Source organism: Neovison vison, chromosome 4, assembly GCF_020171115.1.
Source record: "Neovison vison isolate M4711 chromosome 4, ASM_NN_V1, whole genome shotgun sequence".
In the NCBI taxonomy this organism is placed as follows: Eukaryota; Metazoa; Chordata; class Mammalia; order Carnivora; family Mustelidae; genus Neogale; species Neogale vison.
In genome coordinates, this window is record NC_058094.1 from 9,299,817 (window position 1) to 9,315,163 (window position 15,347).

The 15,347-nt window shown below is 42.2% G+C and overlaps 1 protein-coding gene across 2 annotated transcripts in view; it reads left to right on the forward strand.

The window, feature by feature from the left end:
* The window catches only part of DNAAF11 (dynein axonemal assembly factor 11), a 72,825-nt gene that overhangs the window by 33,867 nt on the left and 23,611 nt on the right, over positions 1 to 15,347 (forward strand). For both annotated transcript variants that reach the window (XM_044244931.1, XM_044244930.1), the window contains exons 8-10: positions 4,611 to 4,676; positions 8,143 to 8,212; positions 9,332 to 9,427. In XM_044244931.1, the coding sequence (XP_044100866.1) occupies positions 4,611 to 4,676; positions 8,143 to 8,212; positions 9,332 to 9,427 (232 nt within the window). The remainder of the gene's footprint in view (positions 1 to 4,610; positions 4,677 to 8,142; positions 8,213 to 9,331; positions 9,428 to 15,347) is intronic.

Sequence of the window (15,347 nt, forward strand, 5' to 3'; positions counted from 1 at the left end):
TTAATGTAGCGTAAGACACGGTGTCAGGCATGAGGACACGGCGGTGACTGTGACAGGTGTCCACATTCATCGAGCTCCGAAATCTAGTTGGAAGACAGTGTCCCTTCAGCCTGTGGCAGGGCCTGCGGGAGTCTCTCAGAGCGCTGTGGGCCCCTGGTGAGGCCACCTCGCCTCACACCACACTCACCACTCACCTGCCCCTACTGCTAACTCTACTTAGGGGGATCCGTGAAGAACTGAATACCTACCACCTGCCCCTACTACCACCTACTTTTCATCCTGCCATGGTCACCCTTCCTCCCCGTCCTGGGTCATGCGTCACCTCCCAGAAAGTTAGTCCCCTATGGCTCTGTACACCTCTCCGTCCACCTCATTCTCTTCCTCCACCTGACCCGTCCTTCCCTGCTCCCGGGCCCTCTGGAACTCGTGCCTCATCAGCAAAGCCTGGATCCTCAGCCTTTTCTCTCAGCATGCCTTTTACCCTCTTTCATGAATGGCAACTAAGGATTCTGCCTCGACAGCTGCCTTCCTTATTCTCCCTTATGACATCTACCACTAGGAGAGTTGTACCTCCCAGCCACCTTCAGACCATTTCTCTTCCCTTGCCCAGATATTCCCAGGCCCCTTGGAGCACAGACCATCTGGATATACCACCCTTGTCTTTCTGCAGCCGTGGACTACTGCTCAATCCTTACGCTTACCCTCCACCCCCCTCACTGCCGAAGACTGTTGCACGCAGACCAGTGTCTTTGTCTCTGCCTTTCCTCCCATCGTCAGTCGTGTGACTTCGCCCTCCCTATAGACTACCCACCCCAGCCTTGGCCTTTCTGGCCCCTACCACCTCACTCCCCGCTATCATCTCCTCTGCAGTCCAGCCACACAATTCACTTTTTATTTTCAGATTTGCCATCTTCTGTATCTCTTCCACCTCTGGAATCTTCCCTTGAGTGTCTCACTGGGCACCATCCCCTATGCTCCTGGGGAGCTCTCTGCACTCCAGTAATCACCTGGCCCATGAAGCTCAAGAATCATTTCATCTCCTGGCTTTCTGCCTGCCCCCTGCCCCTCATATTCTCCCCTTCTGTCACTCTGCTGTGGTTTGATCGTTCGTCACAGAGATTCGCTCTTGACATGATCTTCAACTCTCTTGTCCTTCTTTCCTTCCCTCCTCATTTCAACCCCATTTAAATCAAACATGCCTTCCTGAACTTGCCCTCATGCATGCCTGGAGGAAAAATCCCAGCTCACTTGGCTGGTCTTACTGGAAATCTACTACCCTGGACCTCAAGTGGACTTCCGGTGGTCATACTGGGTTTTGTTGGTAATTCACTCGTGCAATCTCCCATAGGCTGCTCTCGCTCCTTTTGTTCCCTTCTTACTTCCATTGTGTGGTCCCAACTAGGGAACTGATTTCTTACTCCATAGAGAAAAAGAAGCGGTTAGAAGTTTTCTCATCCAATTTATCAGTGTCTCTGGGTGTAGCACATATTCTCTGTTCTCCTGCGGCAGTGAACTTCCCGTCCTGAGTCACTCTCTCTGCGGCATGCTGATCCCACCCCTCTTCCTGTCAACGACTTGCTTCTGCAAAGACCCCCTTCTCTTCTGTATCATTTCTCTCCCTCCTACTAGATCCATTCATCAGTTTACAGACACTGTGATATCATCCATCCTAAAAAACAAGAAAGCTCCCTTTCTCTAGTTCCCCTGGCAGCTACCATCCTATTTCTCTGTCCCCACTTAGTAGCCAAGCCACTTAGATGCTGGACTCGGTCACCAGCTCCTCACTTCACTCTCCTTGAAACCATGTCTGCATATTCTGTCACCTAAAACTTTTGTAGTCACATCATTTCTGTATGTTCACATCGCTTCTGTGTCCTGTGTTTATATCATCTCTGTGTTCAGTGTTCACATCGTCCCCATGTTCCATGTTCACTTTGCTTTTGTGTTCAGTCACTTCATTTCAAATCTCAGGCTCTATATACTTGACCCAGCAAATTTGGCCAAATTGATCATTACCTACCTTTTTTTTTTTTTAAAGATTTATTCATTTTAGGGGCACTTGGGTGGCTCAGGTCATGATCTCAGGGTCCTAGGATCGATCCCACATCAGGCTCCCTGCACAGCAGGAAGCCTGCTTCTCCCTCTCCCACCTCACTGCTTGTATTCCCTCTCTTGCTGTCTCTCTCTCTATATCAAATAAATAAATAAAATCTTTTAAAAAGAGGTTTATTTATTTATTTGAGAGGTGGGAGGGACAGAGGAAGAGGGGAAGAGAGAATCCTCAAACAGACTCCCCACTGAGCACAGAGCCTGGCACAGGGCTCCATCCCAGGACCCTGAGATCATGACTTGAGCCACACAGGCACCTCCATCATTACCTTCCTTCTTCTAGAAGTTTCTTCCCTTTGCTTCTGATTCCTTGACCTTCCTACTTGCTCATCTTCACAGGCTTTGCTGGACTCTCTTTGTGATGTACTTAAGTGCTCCCAGGCCAACTCCTCAGCTGCCTTCTTATTTCACAGTGACGCTGTGGGGCTCTCACCAAATTCCATGGCTTTAAACACTATCTTTACATTATAACCAGACCAGTCTCCTTCCTGAACTCAAGATTTGGACGTTGAATTAGCTATTTGTCCTCACCATGTGAATATAAAGTAGGTATTATAACTTTACCATGACAGAAACAGAAGTCCTAATTCCCATACCCACTACAACTTTCCCTCACAACATGCTTGTCCAAAAACCTTGGATCCATCCTTGATTCTTCTCTCTGGCATTTTATCAGTGACTCTACGATCTCTTCCTTCAATATTACCTGAATCCAACTGCTTCTCACTAACTCCATCTTACCATCTGAGAACCTGTCATCTGCCTCTTGCAGTTACAACAGTTTGCCAGGTAGTCTCTGTGGCTCTTCTCTTGGTCTCCTATAATCTCTTTGTTCAGCTGCGTGAAGATGAAGAGAGGGAGGAAAGGGCGCACACTCCCTCTCTTTACAGAAATTCCTAGAGAGCACCATACAGTGCTCTCCTTCGTGGAGCTAAATCACATGACCATATCCAGCTGCAGGGGAGGCTGGAGAGTGTTGTCTTTATTCTGCATAGCATGTTCCTCATTAAAATCATGGGTCCTATTACTATGAATAAAGGGGAAGTGGACCGTGGGGAATGAATAGCAATCTCTGCCGTAGAAAAACTCTCTGAAATTGCCTTTCCAGTGATATATGAAGGGAGAGTTCAAGTTGGCTGGCTGGACAATTGGGGAATAAGCAATCAAGGCAGAGGGGCCAACACATAAGAAAGCTCCTGAGATGAGATCACAAATGCGTGGGTCATTTGAGCAACTGAAGGAGTCCTGCATGGCTGGGTTGTCGAAAGCACCGAGAGGGATGGCCACACACAGACATTCTGCTGACGGCCAAATCGTTCCAAACAATTTAGCTTACATTCTTTAATATTGTTGGATTATGTATTTTATGGAATAATATGACCAGTGAAGTGCTCAAAATAAATCAACCAAATAATTCTGAATGGTATGTTGCCACTATGGAAGTTATACTTAGGAAGTTGAAAATTATAAGACTTGTTTTTTTTTTTAAAGACTTTATTTATTTATTTAATAGAGCACAGATAGGTAGAGCAGCAGGCAGAAGGGGAGAGAGAAGGAGAAACAGGCTCCCTGCTGGAGCAAGGACTTTGATGAGGAGTTTGATCCCAGGACCCTTAACTAGCTGAGCCACCCCAGAGGTAGGACTTTGAAATCCTGCCTCTCCAGGCTCACATGGCCTCTTTCCCAGCTGGGTCAACCTTTCTGAACCTTTGTTTCATCATCTGTATGGAGGTGATAGATCATGGGCAGTGTCTTAGCATTTTCCAGGGTGACGCAAAGGTCAGCAATGAAAGGAGAAAAAGAAAGATTGCAAGGAGAAAGAAGGAAGACAGGACTATTTAAAACAGAAGGGACGGGGTGCCTGGGTGACTCAGTCAGTTAAGTGTCTGACTCTTGATTTCCACTCAGGTCATGATCTCAGGTCCTGGGATTGAGCCCTGCACTGGGGCTCTGGAATCACGGTGGAGTCTACTTTCCCTCTCCCTCTGCTCCTCGCCCTGCTCATGCTCACTTGCTCATGCTGTCTCTCTCTCTCCCTACCTTTAAAATAAATAAAATCTAAAAGGAAAAAGAAAACAAACAAATCAAATAAAGAAACAAACCAAAGGGATAGAATGCTGGATACAGGGAGGCAAATACAACATTTACTTCCCCATAAATAATTACAGTGTTTTAGCTTGCTTCTAACAAACTTGAATGAAATAGAAAAGAAAGCTTTAACCACCAGATGTCTCTGTGTCTGCACCAATGCTAATTTTTTTGTTATTTACCTTAGGATTCTCACACATTAACAATGTAAACAAATAATTTGTGAATATATTATAGGTTTCCGTTGAATTTTTTAAATAACATAGACATTTTATTGTTCACCTACCAAAATAACTTTGTCATTGGAGATTATTATATAATTATTACCAAGTTTCTTTGATAATGGAGTGGGTCATCTATACAATATTGCTAAAGACATCATCTTTCTTCCCCTCAAACGGATTGCTCCTTAGAATTGACTTCTCCTTGAAAGATGATGAAAAACGTAACCAGATCATCTTGGACCTTGCTGTCTATAGGTAAGGACATTTTATTACAGATTTATTTAATGTCATTTTTTCCTGTTTTCGTACTCAGTGCCATCTCTTGAGTTCTGAAGTATTTTGAAATGGAGTTTTGTTTACCAAGTGAAGACGTCCTTCTTTTTTTAAGACCAAGAACATACCATAATTTTAAAAAGTATAAAAATGAAAACAAAAGCAGAAGTAAATAAACCCACAATCCCAGGGCTAAAAACTCTGTGATCTCTTCTTCCAAGGCAGAGTTTAAATAACTCTCAGAGCTTTGCTGCTTCCTAATGCTGATACCGCAGACCCCCTCGGCTCTCAGTACTGCCACTGTACTTTTATGTTCTCTTTCTTTTTTCCAAAACACTTTGATATAATAGTGAGCATCAGGTGGTGCCTCCCCCTTCCAGTCCCACCTTAGAGACCTGCAGCTTCTTTATCTCTAGCAGACAACTTTTTCCCCGGCTGTGTCCTATCCTGCCTCATTCCTTGAGGGTTTTAGATTTTGGCTCACTGCCCTTCATGCTTCTGACTTCAGTGACCACTTATGGAGTCTTTCTAATTCTCCAGCTCTTTGGGACCCACCAGTGCCTCAGGACTTTGCTCCCATGCATCCTTCTGCCCGTGTGCCTTCACGCTAGGCGTCCACAAGGCTTGCTGCCTCATTTCCTGCGCGCCTCTGCTCACCATCAGATCTAAGACCGCGCCTATCCCTGCCCCAGCACTTCCTTCACGTCTCCTGCTTTTTGATTTCTACCTGACCAGAAAGATATTTCCTTGTATTTTTAAAAAATGTGTGGGCAAGGCGGGAACTTTGTTTGTTCCTCCCTCCTTGTCTCTCCAGTGCCAACACCAATGCCTCACACCTGGAGTGCTGAGAGCTCAGGAATGAATGAATGCTGGAGTGATGAATGAATGAATGCCTGTCATGGGAGCCAGAGGACATTTACAAGCATGAATGATAATAAAGTCCCTTCTCTTTTGAAGCCCTTCTTTGTGTGCTCTATCTTATCCAATCTCCCAGTAAACCCAGTGGACATTTTTATGAATAACAGAGGGATTGTTATCCTGAAATTATCTAGAAGGGAGTAAATTTCCAGAGGGTGAATCTTGAAAGAGTAAATACAGTAATCAGAGGAGCGAGAAAGTGTACTCAATAGGCCAAGGGCCAACTCTTTGTTTTTTTAATTGTAGTAAAATACAGGTCACTTAAAATTCACCAGGTCAGCCATTTCAAGTGGACAAGATTTGGTGGCACATAGTGACTTCACCAGGCTGTGCTGCGTTGCCAGCATTGAGCCCCAGGACATTTTCATCACCACAAAAAGGAAATCCACACCCATTTCCCTTCCCCCTGGAAACCACGAGTCTGCCTTCTGTCTCTTTGGATTTGCCAATTCCCGGTACTTCATATAAGTGGAATCACTTATGCCTCTGTGTCAAGTGTTCGGGGTCTGTCTGTGTTGTAGCATGCCAGAATTTCCTTCCTGTTTGTGGCCGAGTAATGTTCCATTGTGTTGCTGGACCACATTTCTGTATATCCATTCACCAGTACATGACATTTGGTTGTTTCCACTCTGGCTCTTGTGAGGAAGGACTAGTTCTTAGTGTGTTCTTCCTTCTCATGCTGAGACACCCTGTTATACCTTCTGTTAAGTCTTCTGCCCCTGGTGCTGCCAGCCCACCTGCCTTTAAAAGGCTTGTGGCTCTTCTCCAGCTGATCCCTTGTCTTCTGTCCCTGCAGCAACCCAAGCTCCTTCTCTGTTGTGTTTCATTAAACATTCTGTTTCATCTTTCTAAGTCCTTTCTGTGTTTAGGCTGTATTTCCAGAGCTTAATGAATGTATACCCCTTTCTCTTTGTAGCTCTCTTGGTTCCTTCACGTTCAGTCCTCACATGAAAACTTTCCCCATCCCCCATCATGTACTTTTTCAAGGAGGGGTGAGATTTCTCCTGTCTAGGTAGTAAAATCCTTCCCTTGCCATGATTCTGTCTGAACTAATGACACTAAAATTCCTTGTTAGCTTCATTGGCACATGGATGTATGAAAGTTAAGTTCATTCATTCATTCATTCATTCATATATATTTACTGCCTTTATCCAGCAAATATCTTAGAATACCTACTATGTATCAGGCATGGGGAGACTGTAATAGGCATGTTCTGAACACAGTCTCTGCTGTCCTAGAGCTTATGGCCCTGTGGGGAGACAGACAATAAACAGGCAAACATCTAATAAGTAATTTCAAAGAGAGAAGCATCCTGTACAGGAAGGGCCAGCGTTCAGGAGTGGAGACCAACAGTGTGAGTGAGCAGTCTGGTGGTCAGCAGTGTTGGGGATGGTCACTGAAGCTGGTGACATGAGCTGACATTTGAAGGTGAAAAGCAGTGGTCTCCGAGAACCAGCAGAAGATTATTTCAGGTGGAGGAAACCAGCACAGGCCAAGACCTTGGATGTAGGGGCAGATGAACACTTTAAGCAGCTCTGTGCGTGGGCAAGAGGATGTGATCCATTAACAGAGTAGATACTCAACATGAGGTTTTAAGAAACCTTGCCTATGCTTTTTACTCTGACAGGAATTGTTATTAAATAAAATAGAACCATACTATGTTCACCCCAACTCTGCACTAGGCACTCAGCCTGTGTCTTCACAGCAATCTTAGAGGACACGCACTTCGCATCCTCTTTTCCAGATGGGGAACCTGGGCTTAGAGCAGTTGAGGAATGTGGTCCAAGGAGCAGGAGGGGGTGCAGAACCTTCCTCACTGTCCGTGGGACTAAAGCCTGTGCCTGTAGCCCTGGTCTCATTCTACCTGCCTTAACGTGTGTGAGTTTTGAATCATCCCTGCGTTTGCTTATGTTTACGATCAGTATTGTTAAATGTATAACTCTACAATGTCTGACTATTTGTCTAAACAAGAGAGAAGAAGCCTGACTCTTTCACTCATTCCTCAAGTCGAGGAGAACTGTCACCCTGATCCTGGGACCACAGCCATAGATGGAAGGCTGTGCTTGTTCAGCAGGAGGGGGCTTCACAGGGAGAAGCAGAGCTAGTCTTCCAGGCAGAACAGCTGCAGGGGAGGGAGAACAGCTCAGGAAGCAGGAGCGGCTGGTTGCAAGCCCCAAGCGTCGTGGATTCAGCGTTCCTGGCTATTCATGTCAGGCGTAGGGGCTTAAAATAAAATATTCATGAAAGAACATGGCAAGCTGTTTTTTGCAAACCTCTGGTGTTTCAGGCCGCAGATATTTTTAGGTTAGGGGCAATCAATGCCAAGAGTACTTGCGGGTCTAAAAATGAAATTGCTGATATATTGAATTTCCTTTGGTTTAGGGATTAATGTAAGACTTAAGACCTGTTGAGCAGGGTAATTGGAAGCTTATTTTATTTAAAATGATCCCGGAAATGGTAGTTTTTATTTGCACTTCTTTTAACTTAATGTTTTTGAAAATGGTAAGATTTGGTATATTTCGTGTTGCAGGTACCTGGACACCTCTTTAATTGATGTTGACGTACAGCCAACTTATGTTCGGGTCATGGTCAAAGGAAAGGTGAGTGTGATGTGGTGGACTGTAAGTTTCAAAAGCCAAGCCTCAAACTAAGCTAGGTTGCCTTGAAAATCGTTAACATAACATGAAGAGAGAAGAAAAGAAGCCCAATCAGAGAGCTGTTTTTTACACATGATTTTACACAGTGGGAATGGTATACAACAAGATTAGTTGTTGACTAACCACTGTGTAGGTCCATAAAATTAACATTTTTAATTTGTATCTATTGTGTTAGTACTTCTTTCAGAGCTGATAAGGTGGTTATATGTGTGATAGCCTGTGTTTGAACTTAGATTCAAATCATATGCCCAATTTAAATTGTGAGTGATTTCATTTATACCACTGTAATTTTATTATTTTTTAAATAGTTTTTTTTTTTTTTTAAGAGAGAGAAAAGCACAGGGGAGGTGCAGAGCAAGAGAGAGAGAGAGAGAATCTTAAGCAGGCTCCACACCCAGCATGGAACCCAATGTGGGGCTCAATCTCACGACCCTGAGATCATGACCTGAGCCAAAATCAAGACTAGGATGCTTAACTGACTGAGCCACCCCAATGCCCCAAAATAGTATTTTTTGCTGATTATGAGCATTCATAGGAGTCATATGAAGGCTTTAAAGTAGAAATATGTTGATGGTTTATGACAAGAAGTTTTATCTATAAATTCTTTATTATTAGCTATGTTAACATAAATGGACCAGTGACTGTTTCACTGTGATTGATGACTGTTCTTTGGACCATTTATTAAAACAGGTTAAATAGTTCATGCATATCAAGCATCACCCAGACATATTTTTTTTCTACTAAGTCTAAGTGTGTTTTTTAAAAAATGGAATGGAGAGGGGCACCTGGGTGGCTCAGTGGGTTAAAGCCTCTGCCTTCGGCTCAGGTCATGATCCCGGCATCCTGGGATCGAGCTGCACATCGGGCTCTCTGCTCAGCGGGCAGCCTGTTTCCTCCTCTCTCTCTGCCTGCTTGTGATCTCTGTCTGTCAAATAAATAAATAAATAATCTTTTTAAAAAAATGGAATGGAGAATCTTGAACTGGTACTGAAAATACCTTTCGAAGTAACCCTCTCATGTAATACGCCCTCCCTCTGCGGGACACTTCCTGTTTATTTTCAGCCATTCCAGCTTGTCCTCCCTGCAGAAGTCAAGCCTGACAGCAGCTCCGCCAGCCGATCTCAGACGACAGGGCACTTGGTGATCTGCATGCCCAAGGTAGGCAAGGTCACGTGGATCAATTCAGGTCTGGAGATACTGGTTCCTGAAGGAACTTGACCTGGCAGGGCTAATAAGACTTCTTTTGGTTGAAACAACCAGAAAATCTCCTCACCTCGGCCCAGGCAGGAGAACCAGGACTTGTGTGAACAGAGAGCTGAGACTCGGATGCAGGTGGGACCTTCGGGGGCTCATCCTGCCATCCCTCCACCAGTGGTTCTTGCCTCTGGAGCCAGAGTGTTGTGGGGAGCTGGGGTGTGTGAGTCCCAGTGTCCTTCCAAGCGGGGCAGGCACCACCAGCACACCTATTACACAGGGATCGGTACTTTTAACCATAAAGAAGTGTTTCATCTCTTATAACAGACATGAGAAGGCAGGGGAGGGTCAGGGCCTTTCCAGTATGTTAGCTGGCTTCCTTCCTGACAAGAGCATGAGTAGCCACTGGGGTGGCAGCTTCCTCGTCCTTACCTTGCACTAAGACAGACGATCAGAGAGTCCCGGAACGAGAGAGAGAAGCTTTCCCATTACTATGGAATGGAAGTTCCTCTGGACTAATTAGCCAATTTAGCTGACACACCCAATTAAGTCTTGATTAGCTTAACCTTAGGCAGTGAAACCAATATCTGGCCAAAGGGATGGTAGTACTTTGTTTGGTTTCTATTATTTTATATTTGGTTACTGTTGTCTCGTTCCATGACCTGGGGTGGGGTCAGCTTTGCCCCAGTACTCAGGTTTCAAAGGGGAAGAGTAGAGAAGCAGTCAAATGAGGCTCTGCCCTTGCAGGAGAACAGGGGCAGGGGTGTCTGCCGCTGAGAATAAACTTGATTAACCAATAAGTTTCTATAATGATTTATTAATTCTTTTTTTTCCCATAGCCAGATTTGTAACAGATTGATTATGGGTAATCAATAATGCATTTTTAGTCCCAAGTCAATAAAAACAGCAAATACAATTTGCTGTCAGGCAGTAAAATAATAAACACAATGGTCAGAATCACATTGTCCTTGGTGACTACAGTGAATTAAGGAAGTGGTTGCATGCTAATTAGAATAGCCTATAGGGGAGTAGAAGAGATAACTTAATTACCCCAGTGCTTTGATAGACACATTTCTATGACACTATGATCAGCAATCTCTCTTGTTTTTTTGAAACTTCTATTCTAACTAAAACACCAAAGATTAAATGATAACTGTTATTTCCTAAAAGAAAATCAAGATCTGTGATTTATGCGCCTTCTGCGGGGTGCCAGGCGATTGATGAGAAAGCCTCCTCTGTCCCTGCTCATGAATCTTTTAAATACCAACAGCCTTCTATTTCCATTATCCTTTTTGTTTTTGTATCTTTCTAAATTTGTCATGTTAAATACACGTAAAGAAGTATAAAAAATAGCTCATTAAAGAAAAAATTCTGGAAGTGTTGGTTGAAAATGAGATCATTTACATAGAAGAACTCAGAATGGTTCTATTTTTTTTTCTCAGTAATAAACTATGAATAACATTTTCCCTTGGAGGTACATATTTTTAAGGTTTTAGACTACTATGCTAAAGTAACATTGATATTATCTCTGTCATTTCATTTAAGTTATTATTTATTAAATTATTTCCTTTTGTCATTCCTTTATATATTGCTATCATTATCACATTTATTTTTAAGATTTTATTTGTTTGTCAGAGAGTGAGAGAGCACAAGCTGGGGGAGCGGCAGGCAGAGGGAGAAGCAGGTTCCCCGCTGAGCAGGGAACCTGATGTGGAACTCGATCCCAGGACCCCGGGTTTATGATCTGAGTTGAAGGCAGGTGCTTAACCACTGAGCCATCCGGGCATCCCATCATTATCACTTTTAAAGGTAGATAGGGGAACCCTCTTGGGTTTCTCCACATCCTCGCCAACACCTGTTGTTTCCTTGCTGTTAACTTTAATCATCCTATCAGGTGTGAGGTGATATCTCATTGTAGTTTTGATTTGCATTTCCCTGAAGGTAAGTGATGTTGAGCATCTTTTCATATGTCTATTGGCCATCTGGGTGTCCTCTTTGGAGAAATGCCTGTTCTTGTCTTCTGCCCATTTTTTAATTGGAGTGTTTGTTTTAGGCATGTTGAGTTTTACAAGTTTTATTTATATGTATATGTACATACATATTGGATACTAAGCCTTTATCGGATATGTCATTTGCAAATATCTTCTCCCATTCTGTAGGTTGCCTTTGAGTTTTGTTGATGGTTTCATTTGTGTGCAGAAGCTTTTTATTTTGATGAAGTGCCAATATCTTATTTTTGCTGTTGTTTCCCTTGCCTCCAGGAGATGTGTCTAATAAGAAGTTGCTATGGCCAATGTCAGAGGTTACTGCCTGTGTTCTACTCTGGGATTTTAACTATTGAATCACTAAATCGCACACCTGAAACTCAAAGATAGTGAAAACAACCTTTGGAGAATAATTCCTTGTCCCAAATTAGTTGGTTTTCACTTATGAATTAGATATTTGCAAGGACTATAAAGTTCAAAGAACAAAAACTTTTTCTTAAAAATTATTGGAAGTTAAAAAGCCAAAACTCTAGTTTTATTTATGCTTATTATTAAAAGTATGTGTTACCTAAAGACAGAAACTTTTGAAGTACTGAAGTTCAAACCACTCAGCTATTTATATGTCCAGGCTTCTCATTTACTGTAGAACTGTGGAGTCTGACCTGCATTATATAATTATTGAGGCAGCATCTTGGAATTTTAAAGCATTTTATAAAAATCAGGTAAACACTTCAGTACAGTTTTGATTTGTTCATAAAATAGCATTGCTAATACTTAACATATTAATAACCCAGTACTTCCAGAAATCTCTACTGTGGCCCTTCAGTAGTTTTTAATATTCAGATATTCTAAATGAATGAAAAGATCAGATTTGATATTTAGTTGTCCCATTTTGTGATAATGTTTGTAAAGAACACTGCAAAGAGCTGACCTTTTTTATTGTGTCTATGCTGTGATGATTCTAGTGTGTTTATTTGGAAGTTCAAGAATGAGCTTTGTATACATTTTCCAAGGACATAACATTTAGAATTGAATCTACAAAGTGCTAAGATGTTTCTTATTACACACCTCCTTCAGCATTTTGTCATAGATGTCAAACTGATGTGTTTTTTTCTCCTTTCTTACTCCTAAATGAGGCTGGATCCATGCAGACCCAGTGTTTTTAGGCAAGTTTCACCAAATCTGCCCCCTACCACAGGGGTCACCGTGACATTTTCTGCTACTGACATGCCAGAGGGTTCTCTCAGCTCAGCTCCACATTTCCCAGAGGCTTTCCTCTCATGCTATCTACAACACCAGATGCTTCCCAACATCTGCCACTGAGTCCATATCCTGTGGATTGATGTAATTAATACACAAATATCACAATCCCTAGCACGCTGCTGGAATTCCTCTGACTCCACCCATCATCTCATGCTCTAACTTGTGGGGACTATGTCTCCCAGAATGCCATCCCCAACTCTACCTCCTTCACCATGACTTCAAGTGTTGATGTCTCAGCCAGCACTGATGAGTGGGATAGTGGATGAGAACATACGCTGGCTCTCTCAGAAGGGTAGCATCAGGCAGTAAATAGAAGATCAACTGCCCAGGTAACAGTGGAATAGGGAACATTCTGTTTCATCAGGTTTTTTCTCAGTCCTGTTCCACCGTCTGGTGGCATTTCTTTTTATTCACTAAACTAAATAAACACTGTTTTATTCACTAGTCTTAGCTCTGGGGAGTGAGTGGTGGAGAGAATCTCAATTCTAGAGTGTGTGGCCTCTTATCACATTAGATGTATCCAGTCAAGAAACATGGCCCCTGGGTGCCATCTGTCAACCAGGAACTCACTCGTTTTTGGAGAAGAGTTAGTAATTCCTTTTTCAACAGCATCCAGAATGATCATTTTATAATCTATGTAAGTCAGACCAAGTAACATTTCCCATTTCATTCAGAGGTAAAGGCAAAATGTCCTGATAACCTCCCCCTGCCATTATCCTTCTGACATCATCTTCTTCCACTTTACCTTCTGGTCATTCCAGCCACCTTGGCTTCCTCACTATTGTACAAATATGGCAAGCCTCCTTCTACCCCAGGACCTTTGTACCTATTGTCCCCTCGGTTGGAATGCCATTTCCCCAGATACCCTCATGGTTTGCTTTCTCAACTTTTCCATTTTCTGTTCAAGTGTCATCTTAGCAATGGAGTCTTTTCTGACTCCCATATTTAGAAAGCATCTCCTCCTCTACCCCAGCATTCTCTATCCCTGGTGCTACTGGATTTTTCTTCATAGAATGTATCATGACCTCTAACAGCCTATATATTTTTCTATTTCTTTGTCTGTTTCCCAAAACACGAATCTAAATTTCATGAGGACAGGAGTTTTTGTCTGTTCTTGTCAGTACTCCATCACTGGCACCTAGAGCAGAACCTGGCAAAGAGAAGGAGTTCAGTAAGTTTTTGTTTAATGAGTGAATACCTTGAAAGCATCTTTAAAATCCATTTTAGCATTTGGAACATGAATCTCCTCCCTGATTATTCTCTCCCCCAGCCATTTCCTCATTACTTTTCCATGCATATCATTCCAGGTTAACTTTAAAATAATTTCAAGGTGCTTGGGCGGCTCAGTTGGTTGAGTGTCCAGCTTTCGATTTTAGCTTCGGTCATGATCTCAGGGTCATGGGATCAGGTCCTGCACTCAGTAGGGAGTCTGCTAGAGAGTCTCTCCCTCTCCCTCTGTTCCTCCCCTCATCGTACATGCTTGCTTTCTCTGTCTTTCTAAAATAAATAAATAAAATCTTAAAAAAATAAAAATTTTATCTAATTCGGCTTCCAAAAATGCTGTTGGGATTTTTGTTGTCATTGAAATTTAGAAGCAGGGTGAGTGATTAAGGGAAGGGGATCCGGAGCCAGAGAACCCAAGTTAAACCCTGGTACTTCTACTCAAGAGTTGTATTAATTATTATTATTAATCCTTCTGTGCCTCAGACACCCTGTCCATGAAATGATATTAGTAATAATTCATACCACAAAAGGTTATTTTGAGGATTATCTAAATCAACATATAATCTTTACATATGTTAGAAGAGCTTGGAACATAACACACACTGCATTCCTGTTTACTGTTAATTCATGTTATTCATTGTTATTGGTGACTGATGTTGCATTAATTAATAGTATTCCTCCCTCTTTTAGTCAACATTTTTATTATTGAGATTTCATTGAATTTGTAGATTGTTATGGGAATGAATTCATGTATTTACATAATCAAAACTATATTTTTCCAATAATGTATGTTTTTCCACTTATTATTCTTACTTTTTGTCCCTCAGAAGTTTGTGTTTGTGTTTTTGTTTTTGGTAGTTTTCTTTCCAGAACTGCTACATATTTTCTGAGGTTTATTTTTAAGTACCATACATTTTGTTCTCATCCTATTTTGAGTGGAATTATTCCCCATCACATTTTCTATGGATGTATGCTTGGTTTTCAATATGTTTTCTTAAATGTGTGGTCAGACTAAGTTATACATACATAAACAATCTTACCACCACAATCAGCCTGGGAATATTTGGCACATGATCTCATTACAGTCCAGCTTAATAAGATTTAACTGAAATTTTGTATTCACTGAGAAGCTTGCTTCAAGTCATTAAATTAAACTCCCATCTAGACTCTCAATTGACAAGTTACAGGAGCACTCCAAGAATACGCTTCATGATTTCCTTTGGGGTTTTTTTCAGAATAATTAACTGAGATTAAGGAAGTTTCTATCTGAACTGAACAGCAAATTATATTTACAGCTTCAGTTGGTGAACATCTTCCTTGATTCTGGTGTATTGAGCCCTGGAGGTGAAGGTCACATATTAAGGTCAATATTACAGACCACAATCCTAAAAAACAGCCTCAAACTCCCTTCT